Source organism: Manduca sexta, unplaced genomic scaffold (assembly GCF_014839805.1).
Source record: "Manduca sexta isolate Smith_Timp_Sample1 unplaced genomic scaffold, JHU_Msex_v1.0 HiC_scaffold_3562, whole genome shotgun sequence".
Taxonomy (NCBI): Eukaryota; Metazoa; Arthropoda; class Insecta; order Lepidoptera; family Sphingidae; genus Manduca; species Manduca sexta.
In genome coordinates, this window is record NW_023594644.1 from 1 (window position 1) to 13,030 (window position 13,030).

The window sequence follows — 13,030 nt, forward strand, 5'->3', positions numbered from 1 at the left end:
AACACTGTTTTGGTCAACTAATTGGATAAGTAAAGCTTGTGTTAGTTATTTGATACATGCTCTGAATATTATATGGCTTCAAAACATGGTTTTGGGTTATGTCGATTCATTTGTACCTTTTATTTGAATGCTTGGAATTATTATCACAATAATTTTGCATAGTTTATTTTATCTTTGTATGTGATTTTAGTGTGTCACATTGATGCAGTACTTATTCATTGTGATGAGAAATGAAAAATAATAAAATGTGTTTTTGAAATTTGATTTTTTTTGTTTATAGATTTTTTTAAATCTATTTTAGAAATTACGGTTAGGTTCCACTAAACCGAAAGCGCATTACAATACTTCAGAAACTGATGAACATAAAATATTATTTTTGTACACAAATGTGTTTCATCCGTCTCACTTCACCACTGAAAATGCTAAATTAAAATTTTGTTAATGTGAAAAGAGTTATCATAATAAAAATATAATTATAATTAATATAATTTTGTTTTATAAAATGATATTATGCACATTTTAATATAAGAATCTGAAATATGTTAAATTATAAACAAGCTTTATAGCTATCGCTTTTGTTCAAGCTAATTAGCTTGTATCTGTTTTAGATGCTAATTAGGATTTATCTATTCTGAGGTTTAAAATAGTGTAATAGCACATGAAATGACTAGCTCAACATATATTTTGGTTATTTTCTAACCTTATATAAAAAAAATCATTAAGATCGTGAAATAATTCAAGATACTTTTTATTGTAGAAAACTATTTTTAAGACAGATTTGTAAGCAGATGAAATGTAAAACGCCTTCACTCACATTATAGCCAATGTATTATGACAATTACTTAGTATTTATATTTTTGAATGCAAGTATTGATTTCCTACAATTCCTATTTATTTAAATAATTTCAACTAAGACCAGTTTTTTATAAATGCCAATATTGCCAAAGAAATTATATATTGCCAACTTTTAAAAAGTGAAGGGATAAGAGATAATTATAGGATATGTGATATGAGGAGGATGATGAATATGTTTGGTCCTTGATAAATTTAATTCTTGATCCAATATACCTACAGCTATTGTTGCCAGATGACTCCCATATAATCATCCCCAAAACAATGTGAAGAGGTCTCAGAAAAAAGCTTTTGAACAACATAAATACTAAATAAGGGACTGAAAAAAGGGTTCCTGGGCTTTCGCTGTTAAATATGGTTTTACTAAGAAATACACAACAGTTTCCTGTCAATTGAGTAAATTTCTTTGCCTACTGAGTACCGCCAAGTAATTTAATTTCCTTATTTTTGTCGCATGGTAGTAAAAAAAGCCCAAATTGAGGCAACAAATAACTATGTGACTATGAAACTAAAAAATAAATAACAAAATTATGCTAGTATTTTGGAAAGAAATTAAAAATAATAATTTTCAAAATAGGTAATTATATTTGCACTTATAGTGCTTAATTCTCAAGTGTTTTATGTATCACATTTGACCCGAAAACCTTGATTTTTTACTACTCGCACTGCATTTGGCATTGAAGAAAAATAAATAACTTACGAAAATTTTCTTGAAAACTGCCGCGCGACCGCCTGTTTACGCGACCTTAGACGACGTTTAGCGAACACCGAACGCCCAATATTTACCGAATGAGTTTATAGAAAAATCAATGAGGTGCCGTATAGACAGGGCACAGATGACTTCCCCGTATACTATACCTAGGTATACACGAGTGAGTCCTTGGACGTTGCCCGGTGGAGGCCACAGCCTCGGCTGACGATCGATGTTTTTAATTTAGAATTTACTTCACACTGATTGAAAGATCCGAGATCGTTATCACAAGTACAACCACGCGTTGATAACTGAAGTGACAGTATGCGGTGCGTTTATAAATCTTGCTACAAATGTAATCAGCTGTGTCTAGAAATTTGAAGTTCGCTACAAAAAAAATGTTACATAAAATACTATATATTTCTTTATAATAATTGTACTAAAAAACTGAATATTATAGTAAATACAGAGCTATGATGGTTATGATATAAATTAACATAATATATTTGAATTGAGAAGTCGAGGTGGAGGCAAAAATTAGATTATAATATTATGTTGTGCACCTTGTGGAGCGAATTGCTTAAACTGACTATGTATTGTATTTGTTAAAATGACAACTTTTTACCTTATATTTACTAAGTATTCTTAATATACTTATTATTTTATTTACTAATATTATAAATGCTATGATCGGATGTTTGTGAGAAGTAAACGCTGAGACTTCCGAACCGATTTGAATGAAATTTGGCATAGGTACTCAAAGATCGTGTCCTGGATTAGTATGCAGGCTACTTTTTATCCATTTAAATTGTTTCTGTGGAAAATATTTAAGTTTCTTATCTGATTTTCTAAATAGATGGTGCAGGTGTCGTACAGATGGCGCGATGTATAGCTACAGTCATATAGGAACTTTTGTAGTGAGGAAGGCTTTTCAAGTAGGTGAAGCCAGCAGTAGCAATTAGAGTACGTAAGTACTTACTTTCCTAACAAGAAATAAAACATTTTTCATTTTGTTTTTTTATTCATAAATAATTATTATTTATTTTAAGTACTAAATCGCTTCTGAGATTTCCGTATAAGTATTTTTGGAAATAGTTTCTTTGCATAAAATAAGTAGTTGTTTTTCACAGTTTAGTCAAATTATTTTGTGATATTTCTTCTATCTTTATTAATTCCTTTTTGAGATGGCGCCACTGGAGATGCTAATTTTCGATCATCGGGCAGGAACGATGCAACTATTGCAGATGCTGGAAAAATAAATTATAGATATAAATAGGTGGAGACATAGTAAGACTCATCAGTTATCACGCGTAGCTTGATGCAAATCAATGGTTAAAAATTTGAAATCTCCTCAATGTTGCTTTTTTATGAGTAGTAGTGATGCTTACCATCGGGTAAGCGGCTTAGGTACTCGTCTAGTCATTCAGCCAAAAAATAAGAATTGAAATGGGCAAACGAAATACTTGACTTAGTAGTTAATCATTATAAGCTTGAACCACCGCGTTTACCAATTTCAAGAATATTTTAAAACAAAAAAATGTATGTACAGAAATTGAAATAGCATACGATTGATTTTATACTCACAAGCGTAAACAGTAGCGAATACATAGAAGCCAGCGTCGCAGTTGGTCGAAAACAATACGTTCAAGATCTGTACGACTGCGAAAGTTACTATGCGTCCGCACATCATTGGCAATGCTATGGCCAACGCTCTGAAAGTAAAATGAACCTTTTGGAAAAAATACGATGTAATCAAATAAGTAGGTAGGCAAGTAAGACCAATAGTAGGTCATGTACCAGTGGTCATTGGTTACACTTTACATATGTCTAAAAAGAATGGTATCTGTTCACTTAAATAGAATAAAAACATAATCAAACTCATAGTAGAAAAATTAAGAAATGGTATTTTTGTTATAGAGGTTTAGATTTTGTAATTTTACCAATTGTTTCACAGAAACTCGCTGTGAACGACTGTTGCTTCTCGTGTGGTAACCGAATACGAAGGTTGTAACAACCCTTCGTGTTTTTAATCCCTATTCCTTTCCTTTATAACCGGTATATTCATGATTCTTCTGGAAATGTACTTAAATGGTGACCCACATACTCGTTTGCTGAAAAAAAAAAGTTGCCTACACCTGCAAATGTTTCACATGTTTACCTCAAATTAGTTGGGAACAAGGCAACGATGACAGCAGTATACAGCCCGATGACAATGATGCCCACTAAGAATATTCCGAAAAGCGCGATACTGCCGTACGCGTTGGGTACAACGTTCATTATGATACCACAGACTCCGCACACAGAGCTGATCATCATCACAAGGTTACGGCGGCCGACTCTGTTGACTACCTGGGAATAAAATCAATATGCTATGCTAATATTTTAAACGAATTGTTTGGACTAAAACTGATCATTAATTCACCACAGCGCCATTTCAATAATATTCTTAACTTTTTCACAATTCTGAATGAAAAAAGAGCAATGAGTCAGCCGATATTAATTTATCTCACACTATCAAAAGAATCACGCAGCCGGTGTTAAAAGAAGAAAGTAAAAGTGTTTGCTAGGTGTAAAGGTTTGGGTCTTTAGGTCTGTGTAGGTTTCACCGAGTTATGCGTTTGTGAAACTAGCTTTCACTTACAATATTTCCAGGCTGCTACAATTTCGCGATCACTTCTTGCAGAATCTATTTCTATGTTGAAGTTCGTTAACGCATTTACGTTACTTCTGGAGTAACATAGTTGTATTTAAAGGGGAGACGGGTGGTATGTGAGCATCCACAGGATTTCAGGCAGCTTACTACTTCTATAAATTTATAAAATGATTCCTAGCCCAGGTCACAGACAACGACTAGCTGCGCTCATGGTCGAGGGCGGCGATAATTTCGTCGGTTGAACCACTTGTATATATGCCTTGCTAATAGAGTAATGTATAATGTAACAAATTAACGGATATAAAAATTATTACCAGACTCATAAGACTGTTGACAACGGACTGTAATACTCCCACCAACAGCACCATAAGAAGAGCGGTTACGTTGAGGGCGCACGGCACTGCGTCAGGCTGGCAACATAAATTATTACAGGTAGGTAGTTTGTCAAAGTAACTTACCTAGAGTACTACAAAACAGTTGATGGATTGCGAGAATTGTTTGCTTTTGTGAGCTTTTTGCGATCGTAATCTTTATGCCTTACTGGTAAAGTCCATTGTTAGTGTATTTCTTTATATAGTAACTGAACTCTTTATTGCTTCCAGAGACAAATCAGAACGTTAAACAGGTTTCACATGATTTTAATATGTAATATATTTTTTAACAGGCTAAAGTATCATAACGACCAAAGATTAAAAATTTAAATACTTGTCCCCTTACATCTGGTTCGACAGGATTTTCTATACCTAGCCGTAAGACCCCGCATACTGTCAGGTTGGTACCTTCCCCTGTTTCAATCATACTGACAAACTGATTCAGTATCGTCGGAAGCCACACTGCGAAGGCTCCAATTCTGAAAAATCACGTTTCATTAGCAGCAAAATGTTCCACGGGTCCATTAAAATTCATTAGATGAGTTTGAATAATATTGCTATGTAGATGGAATCCATTTTGATCTTTGGCTAGCGCCACGTCCAATATCCATGGTGCAACAATTTCTGGGGTGAATTTTCGCGAGGGGCGGAGCGAGGGCTGCTACCTTAACCGCTATAGTTAGAAGGAAATTTTCTTAGGAGAATGTCTATTATTTTTGAATACGTAAGGTACATTCATAGATTTTGAAAAATGCCCGTTTCAAAAATCGACCCTATCTACTGAGCTTAACAGTTTGATTTTCATCATTCTGGATAGCGTAACGTTAATATACCCTAAGATCAGTTAATTCAACATACTTGGTAAGTCGTCTCGCCAGCCGTAAACGTTTTTTTTTTGTTTTTAGGCAGATTAATGTTGGCCTATAGCGAAAAACGCATTTAGATAATATTATGTTGCATGAAAGTAAAGCTTTGTTTTAGGAACGATGTCCTGATGATTAAAATCCCTTCAACTAAATCTGGATAAGTTATATGAAAGGCCGAGTAGGCCTCTAGGTCAGTGTGATTGATTTGTGTCAATAAAACTTCATACTGTTGAAAGACGAATAGTGACATCATTACGAGTGTGTATTTGAGAAGTGGCGCCTGGAACAGCGGTACTATCTGATCCTTTGCCGATGATTGCTCTTCGCTTTTCTTATCTAAATTTACTGCCAGGCTCTTTACCTGAAATACAAAATAGTATCTAGGTAAGTACAAAGAAATTATAAACATTAATAGCTCTCAATTAATTAAACCTTTGAATTACATAATGTAAGATGTTTTGTATTGAAATATTATGAACGCTAGCTTAAGAACGAATGACTAGACGGCTGTAAAGAGATGAAACCAGTGCATCATAGCGCATTCTAGGTCTATTTTGATACGGCCACTGTAAAGTGACTCCACTGCACCTAATGGTATGTGGAGTAAGGACCAATAGAATGTCGACTGATGAGAGAAGATTACCCTTCGACAGTGGATACAATTATGCCAGCCATACATATTTCAATCCTCTAATAATATTATTTGGATCATATTTCTGTACACAATATCAATCAATAGTTATCAAAACATATCGTTTTTTAAAAACAAAGATACATATTGTCTTACCGGATATTCTGCACGAGATCTCATGTTATTCACTCTGTGAATTGCGATTATATGTTGCAAAGCCTGTTCCCTGTCTCCCTTAGTGTAGACAAATTTGGGGCTTTCTTGCATGAAGTATAAGCAGATTGCTGCGACAATGCTCGGCAGAGAGTACACGATGACGAGCGTCCGCCAAGAATTCCAGTAGACGCCCAATGTCGGGAGGTAGTTAGAGAAGCTCAGAGGGATGATGGGTATGGCCAAAACTAATTCAGATAGTTAAATTTATTAAAACCACCGGACCAAAAAAACTAAGTTTTCAAACACTTGATTTTTATTAATTTCTTCTTACCTGCCATTACACCCTGTGAAAGCAGAAAGATACTGGTAACTAACAGGACTACCATGTTACGCCTTACCATCGGGACGCTCTCACATAATAAAGCCATGAACATCGTATATATACCGGAGGCACTGAAAACAAAGAGCGTGGTTAGAAACTTAGATCATGTGTAGAAGGCTGAAAGCGCATGTCGCTTTTATATGGGAGGCATGGTGTGACACAGCGTTCCCGCACAACTGCGCACGTGCACATATATAGCTGCGCAAGTGTGTGTCCCTACGTCATGGGTAGATATAAGGCGAAATATTATACTTGACTAAACTCATAGCTAGTTTCTTATATGAGACAAAAATTCCAGACTCAGGCTGATACTGTCCAGATAAACCCAATATCCACATTGCCTGACCTGAGATTTTTTTTAACCCGGGATCTCAGAATGGTGTCGTATCGTGCAAGCACATACAGGTACTATAAATTAGAAAACACATTTAGTAACTAGAAAAGGAATTACAAATATAGAATCTACATAACTACTATATTCTTAAATAATAATACAAGTAAATCTATATTTTTACACTTGCTCCTCGACGCTGGGCCAATGGCCTTTATCTGGCCTTTAATGGTCTCTAATCCGCCACGCTAGCCTAGTGCAGGTTTTTTTGTATTGGACCCAGCAGTTAACCGGGGGTAACCTGCGAATGGGATACTGGAATCCTTAGCGACTGCAGGGACATGGAGGAAAGTTGGGAGGGGATATTTGGAAAAGGAAGGGTGAAGTAGAAGAAAGCCTCTTAGAAGGAGAGGATAAGGCCAGGAAATGTTCACGAACCCTCATAGACCTCAATGTGAAATGAGTGCCTAGGGTCGCGATAAACTTCCTCCCCTGTACTGGCCTCCATTAAGTGCGAAGACCGAGCGCACAAGAATTGGCTTGGATATGCAGGTTGATAGTTAATAAATCTTCAAAACTAAAAATTTTGTTGTTTGTATTGGAAGTTAAAATCCCTCCCCTGGATAATGTTGAAGTGCAGGACTGAATTATTCAATAGCTTTTAGACAGATTGTATTCGTCTTTGGGTTTTGATTAGTGATTATGTACTTTATGTTATCCACAGATAGTTCTGAATTCAGTTATATATTTGAAGGTCTTTATCAAGATTTCATATCTCACGTGGGAAATATGTTTTTATCAATAAACAGAGTTATCGTTTATCTTAGTTGTAACTGATACTAGATAATATTTGAGTTCTAGTACGTGTGTTTTAGGTGCATTTTTAGATCTTTTGATGCCATAATGTTTTTGTTTATTCTTTGACAATTGAAGACAACTAAAATATGATGGAAATGAAAATCTCACCATAGTCTCTTACCACGGTAACTCTCGGTTTATGTTTAGTCGGTGTACATCCAGAGATAGGCCGGCATGATTCTAGAGTTCACAGAGCGACATAATGTCGATGGTTTATTACTTTTGGAATCAGTATACAACCGTTTCCAACAGTCTATCACTCTCTGGTTTTGTTTTATAAATAAACTTACTGACGATAATTAAATCTATTGACAATGGGACATCATTTAATGTACTAGAAGTGGAAGATACCATAAACTAAGGTACCCAATATTTGTTTTACTTTTATGAATACGACGTGATGGAGAGGTGGGATTACTTATCTCAAGATATGATTACTTATCTAAAAATATTCAAAGCTTGAAGTCATAGGTAGATAAATCCCCGATATTTTGAATAGCTATATAACTTTATCTTTAGGTGGGTAAGTACATAAATCTTTATAATATTGATCAAAAATAGATTGACAGGGTGTTATAATTATTTATTGCTGTAATGAAGATAAACTTTATCCAGGCAGGTATTGATAAAATTTAATTCTATTTCGATCTAATTACTCAGATAAGAAAGATCAGGGAATAGGGTATTACTTATCGTCAATGTGTATAAATATATACCCATTGAAAGATGCTGGGATTTGAAGTCATAGGTAGATAATCCCCGATATTTTGAATAGCTATATAAGTATCTTTTTTTTTTTTTTTTTTTGGTTTCGCGGAGAAAGTACATTATTACTACCGCCCAGCCTTCATAATGACTGAGCGGTTATGCTGGGGTAACCGTGCCTTATAATTGCTGTATTTGATGGTAACCTTTATCCAGGCCGAGTATAAATATATAACTTAAACCTATGCACGGCCTACCAGCTAAAATTGGCTCTTCGGCGCATTAGGACGGCTGCGGGCTTCCTCTGACGTTGAAGTGTAAGTCTGTACCGCAGCCGTGCGCGTGCCGCCTTGCGGCCCGTCTCCTATAGTGGGAGGGCTCAGAAGCCCCCGCGCACCGAAGGACGCCCTCGGCGTCTACGGCAGCGCGAGGCCAACAACACGCTACCGTCCATCCCGGGGGAGACAGAAGTATCTGCCCTTGCGAAATAATTTCTTTCCATAATTTACAGTGTACCCAGCATTTTCCGGCACTATCAGTGATCTGGTTAAACAATTTTAGTAAGCCCATTTGTTTGTTTGATAGCTTTAATTTTAAGCAATTGAATGATAAGAGTAAACTTGTCGCCTAATGGTGAGCACCAGTATGTATAACATTTAATAACAAAGCATTGTTTGTCTACACTACGCCCATTTAACATGAAATAAATTAGTGTCATAATGTCTCGTCAAGTCATACTGACTAAAGAGTGTTTCAATTAACTGCATTGCAGTAGATATAGTTATTGCAGATATAGTCACACATTTCCAGACGGATTCTCCACGCGAGAGACTTTTCAGCCCTAAAAATATTAACGCTGTACTAACAAAATGGCCGCCACGAACTGTAACAACATCAGCATGATCCAGTTGACAGAGATGCTAGCGGAGGCGTTGATCTTAGCGGCGCCCAATAAGGAGTACATGAGCATTTTCTTGCGACCGCGCGTGTCTGCTAAGTACCCCCATACTAGCGTGCCGATGATTGAGCCTGTAATAGAAGAAGGCTTCATGAACCTCTTGATATTAGATATTTTCTAGAGAAGGTTGAAGTTATTTTACCGGTTGGTTGGAGTCAGTACTTTGGCTAAGCGTAAAATTAAGCCGGAACCATTATATTCATGGGTGCCGAAAGGGGGTTGCATGGCACCCCTGTGCCCAGAAGTAAATAAAAAAAGTCACTGAATAAATCTGCAACAATGAAAACTATTGACCACAAAGGTTTTTTTTTGATAAAGAATTTTCAAAAATTCGCGCGGATTGAATTTGTAAAAAAATATTAAGAAGTTTGCCTATTGTGTTTAAAAAATTAATAAGATTTTTCTGTTTAGTAAGCAGTACAAATACACAGTGAAATATTATACTTATCAGACGATAATATTGTTTAAACATCAATAAAAACATAAAAGTTAAAACTACTTAAATAATAAAAATGTTTAAATCATCCCTAGTTACGTATAATTGACTCTAATTATGGCGCCAATAAACGACACCCCAGTCTTCGGCAGCGATAAGTAGATAAGCGTAGATGATATCCAGAACATAGAATGATTGTATTAACAGAGAAATAAATCATAATAGTTTCAATTATCTTTCCCTAGAAATATAAAAAATATTTAGCGTAGTAGTTATTGGATTTATTATAAGTATAATCTGGTCGTTTACGAAATTCTTATAAAAAAAAAATTGCTATAACATACTTGATATGAATTGGCTGAAGTATGATTTTCTGTCTGTGTAACAATGACCTATTCATTACATTAGTTTAACCAACAATAAAAGATTTTAGTGTCACAGGATGGGTCTATGCGCGAAATTAATGCACTGAAAGCGAATTTTAACTATATAAGTACTTAACTAACACAACATAAAATCGTGTTCCGCAGTCCCTGCTTAAAATGTTAATAATTTAATATATAAAACATGTCAAAATCGTGAAAACCAGAGTAAATTAAGTACTTTTATGAGTATATTCAAAAGCCGGGGGCTTAATAACAGAAATCTGTAGTGATATCTAGGGCTACAAAAAAATTATTAATTTTGTTGAGCTAAGTGAACTTATAAAATTAGAATTATAAATACCTACCTATACTAAGTATATCAGTAAACTGTTGATTACTGGGTGGAGGTGGTTTGTGCGCGTCTGTAGTCGACATAAAAAAACCTATCAACTTTTGAATTTACGAAATGGATTGTATATTTTCTGTAACAATGCGTAAAATACTGGGTATGCAATTATCAGGGAATCGTTTTCGTTTTTCAATTACTTTAATTTTAAAAATATTAAAGTAACTGAAAACGAAAAATTGTCTACGCCATTTAAAGCTAATATTGGTAAAATGGCGGATTGCATCAAATTGCTACTGGATAACAGAAGGGAGTATGATATCTGAGTATATGATATAGTAAAATATGGTTCTCTATTCATAATTTCTTTATTAAACAGTTGCGGTAAAAAAAAAATGTATACTAGACGCTGGATCTGTTTTAATGAGACTTTCTATAGCGACAAAAAATCCAAGAAATAAGCTATCGCATGATCTCACCCGATTCCCTCATGTGCTTCGTGTTTGCGCAATATACAAACAGATGTGTTTGTTATTAGAATATAGATGCGTATTTTCAATTTTGTCAACTTACCTACTACCGGCGCTGCAGCGAGCGCCCCTTGCTGACCAGTGGTGGTCTTCAGCTCACAGGCGCTCGCGGGAATGAGGATGGTGCTTCCATAGCTGATGCAGACGAATGATATAATCCCAAGGCCGGTGAGACAGATCAGTAAGTAGCTGTAGAGGCCAAATCCTGTGGAATTCATTTGAATATTTTTTTTTTACTTTTGATCTCGGGCTAAAATGCTCAGCATTATTAGATATTCTTTTTCAAACTGATATAGAATATTGCTTGTGTTTAGCTTGGGGTCACAAATAAACAAATGGACCTGATATTTTTGTGGTATCGGACAGGGTTTTGTGGCAAATCGTTACATAAAGAACTCTGTTTTAGGATTACACTGTCTGTTTATCATGTGATTGAACTTAAAGGGTTGAAATTATCAGAGAATAGCAGTTACAAATCAGTTGCGATAGGAAAAATATTGAAAATGGGAGATGATACTTTTCCTATGTTCATTCTACTTAACGAATGACAAACTTGCAGAGGTTAATGTTATGTTAATGTCTTTCAAACCGGAACGCAACAGTGACTACACACTATTGGTTGGCGGGAGAAATAGACATTGCGGTGGTACCGACCCAGGTGGACTCTCACATATTAGAGACCTACCACCAGTAAAATATACCACCAGTATGATTTTATTTATTGGTGTATGATGAATAGTTATTTCTATACAATTATATACGTACCAGCTTTATCAATAGCTTCTTCTAATGGCACAGCTTCATCTTTTAGCAAGTTCCACTGTCATCTTCTCCATTTTTTAACTCCTCACGGTCTACCACACTCGGCGGTCCGCGCGTTTTTGTTGGAAACATATGATTTTATAATTTATCCGTAAATTTTAATAATCGCGTGTTGATAATGATTGATAATGAGTTTAGGAAATAATATTTGCGAAGGTACATAACTCTCGAAATATTAGTAGGTGCAATTACATTACGCGGAGTAGTTCCTTCCTGTTTGGAGGAACACTTTCACTATTGGAGAGAAAAATAATGTGAATTTTGTGGTAGAACCACGATGTTATCGTGTCAGTTTGCATAATTTATTCGGCTTAACGTGGCGATAGCCTAGTTGGGAGTGAAACTGAATGCAGAGACGAATGTCTGAAGGTCCAAAACCCATGGGCGCGAAATAAAATAAAATACTTTATTTATCACGTAGGCGAACAAAGTTGCACTTATGATACGTCAAAACAAAGAATAATAATAATTATTATTTCTAAACAACTATTAAAATTACTTATATAAGTAACTATGGACATTTTAAATTAGGGATTAAATTTATACAAAAGACAAGGTACAAACCAAAGTAACCAGCTCGGGCTGGCAAACACACGCAGTACGCACCTCCCACTTTTCTAAATAGTTATGTGTGTATTCTTTGTGAATTATCGCTTGCTTAATGATGAAGGAAAATATCGTAAAGAAACCTGCATACCTGAGAAGTTCTAGGTAAGAGTTTTTAAGAATATTTCAAGTTTGTCGAACGTACTAGGCCATTGTGGTGAACTAAGGCCGGATCCCTCAGTAATAAAGGAGGCTAGCAGTGAGACAGTATAATACGGGGCTGATACTATTATTATTTTAATATATTATATATCCGGCTTAGTCATCTTATCATTAAATGTCTGTTTAATAGGGCGTTGCAATTTACTGCTGCGTTTCATACAGTGAGTGAAATGTAATCATTTTAATGTTTTCCTTTTCTCATACCGATTCTTTTCCTTTAAAGTCAGTAACATTTATAATTTTATTCTATGTCACGCCGAATGTTTGTAATACACTTTTAATATAACCAAGTAGTCGGTTGTATAGAGT

At 35.3% G+C, this 13,030-nt stretch overlaps 1 protein-coding gene across 1 annotated transcript; it reads right to left on the bottom strand.

Annotated features, from left to right (window-relative positions):
- Positions 1–2,683: 2,683 nt before the first annotated feature.
- Positions 2,684–12,015, bottom strand: LOC119193048 (sugar transporter ERD6-like 2). Its single transcript, XM_037446745.1, has 11 exons — positions 11,897–12,015; positions 11,175–11,336; positions 9,363–9,525; positions 6,552–6,673; positions 6,221–6,465; positions 5,661–5,794; positions 4,914–5,046; positions 4,511–4,606; positions 3,702–3,892; positions 3,128–3,255; positions 2,684–2,790 (listed from the first exon to the last, which is right to left on the bottom strand). Exons 3-11 carry the CDS (start codon positions 9,464–9,466, stop codon positions 2,684–2,686), a joined length of 1,260 nt encoding a protein of 419 aa, XP_037302642.1. The 5' UTR covers positions 9,467–9,525; positions 11,175–11,336; positions 11,897–12,015.
- Between the last annotated feature and the right edge of the window lie 1,015 nt (positions 12,016–13,030).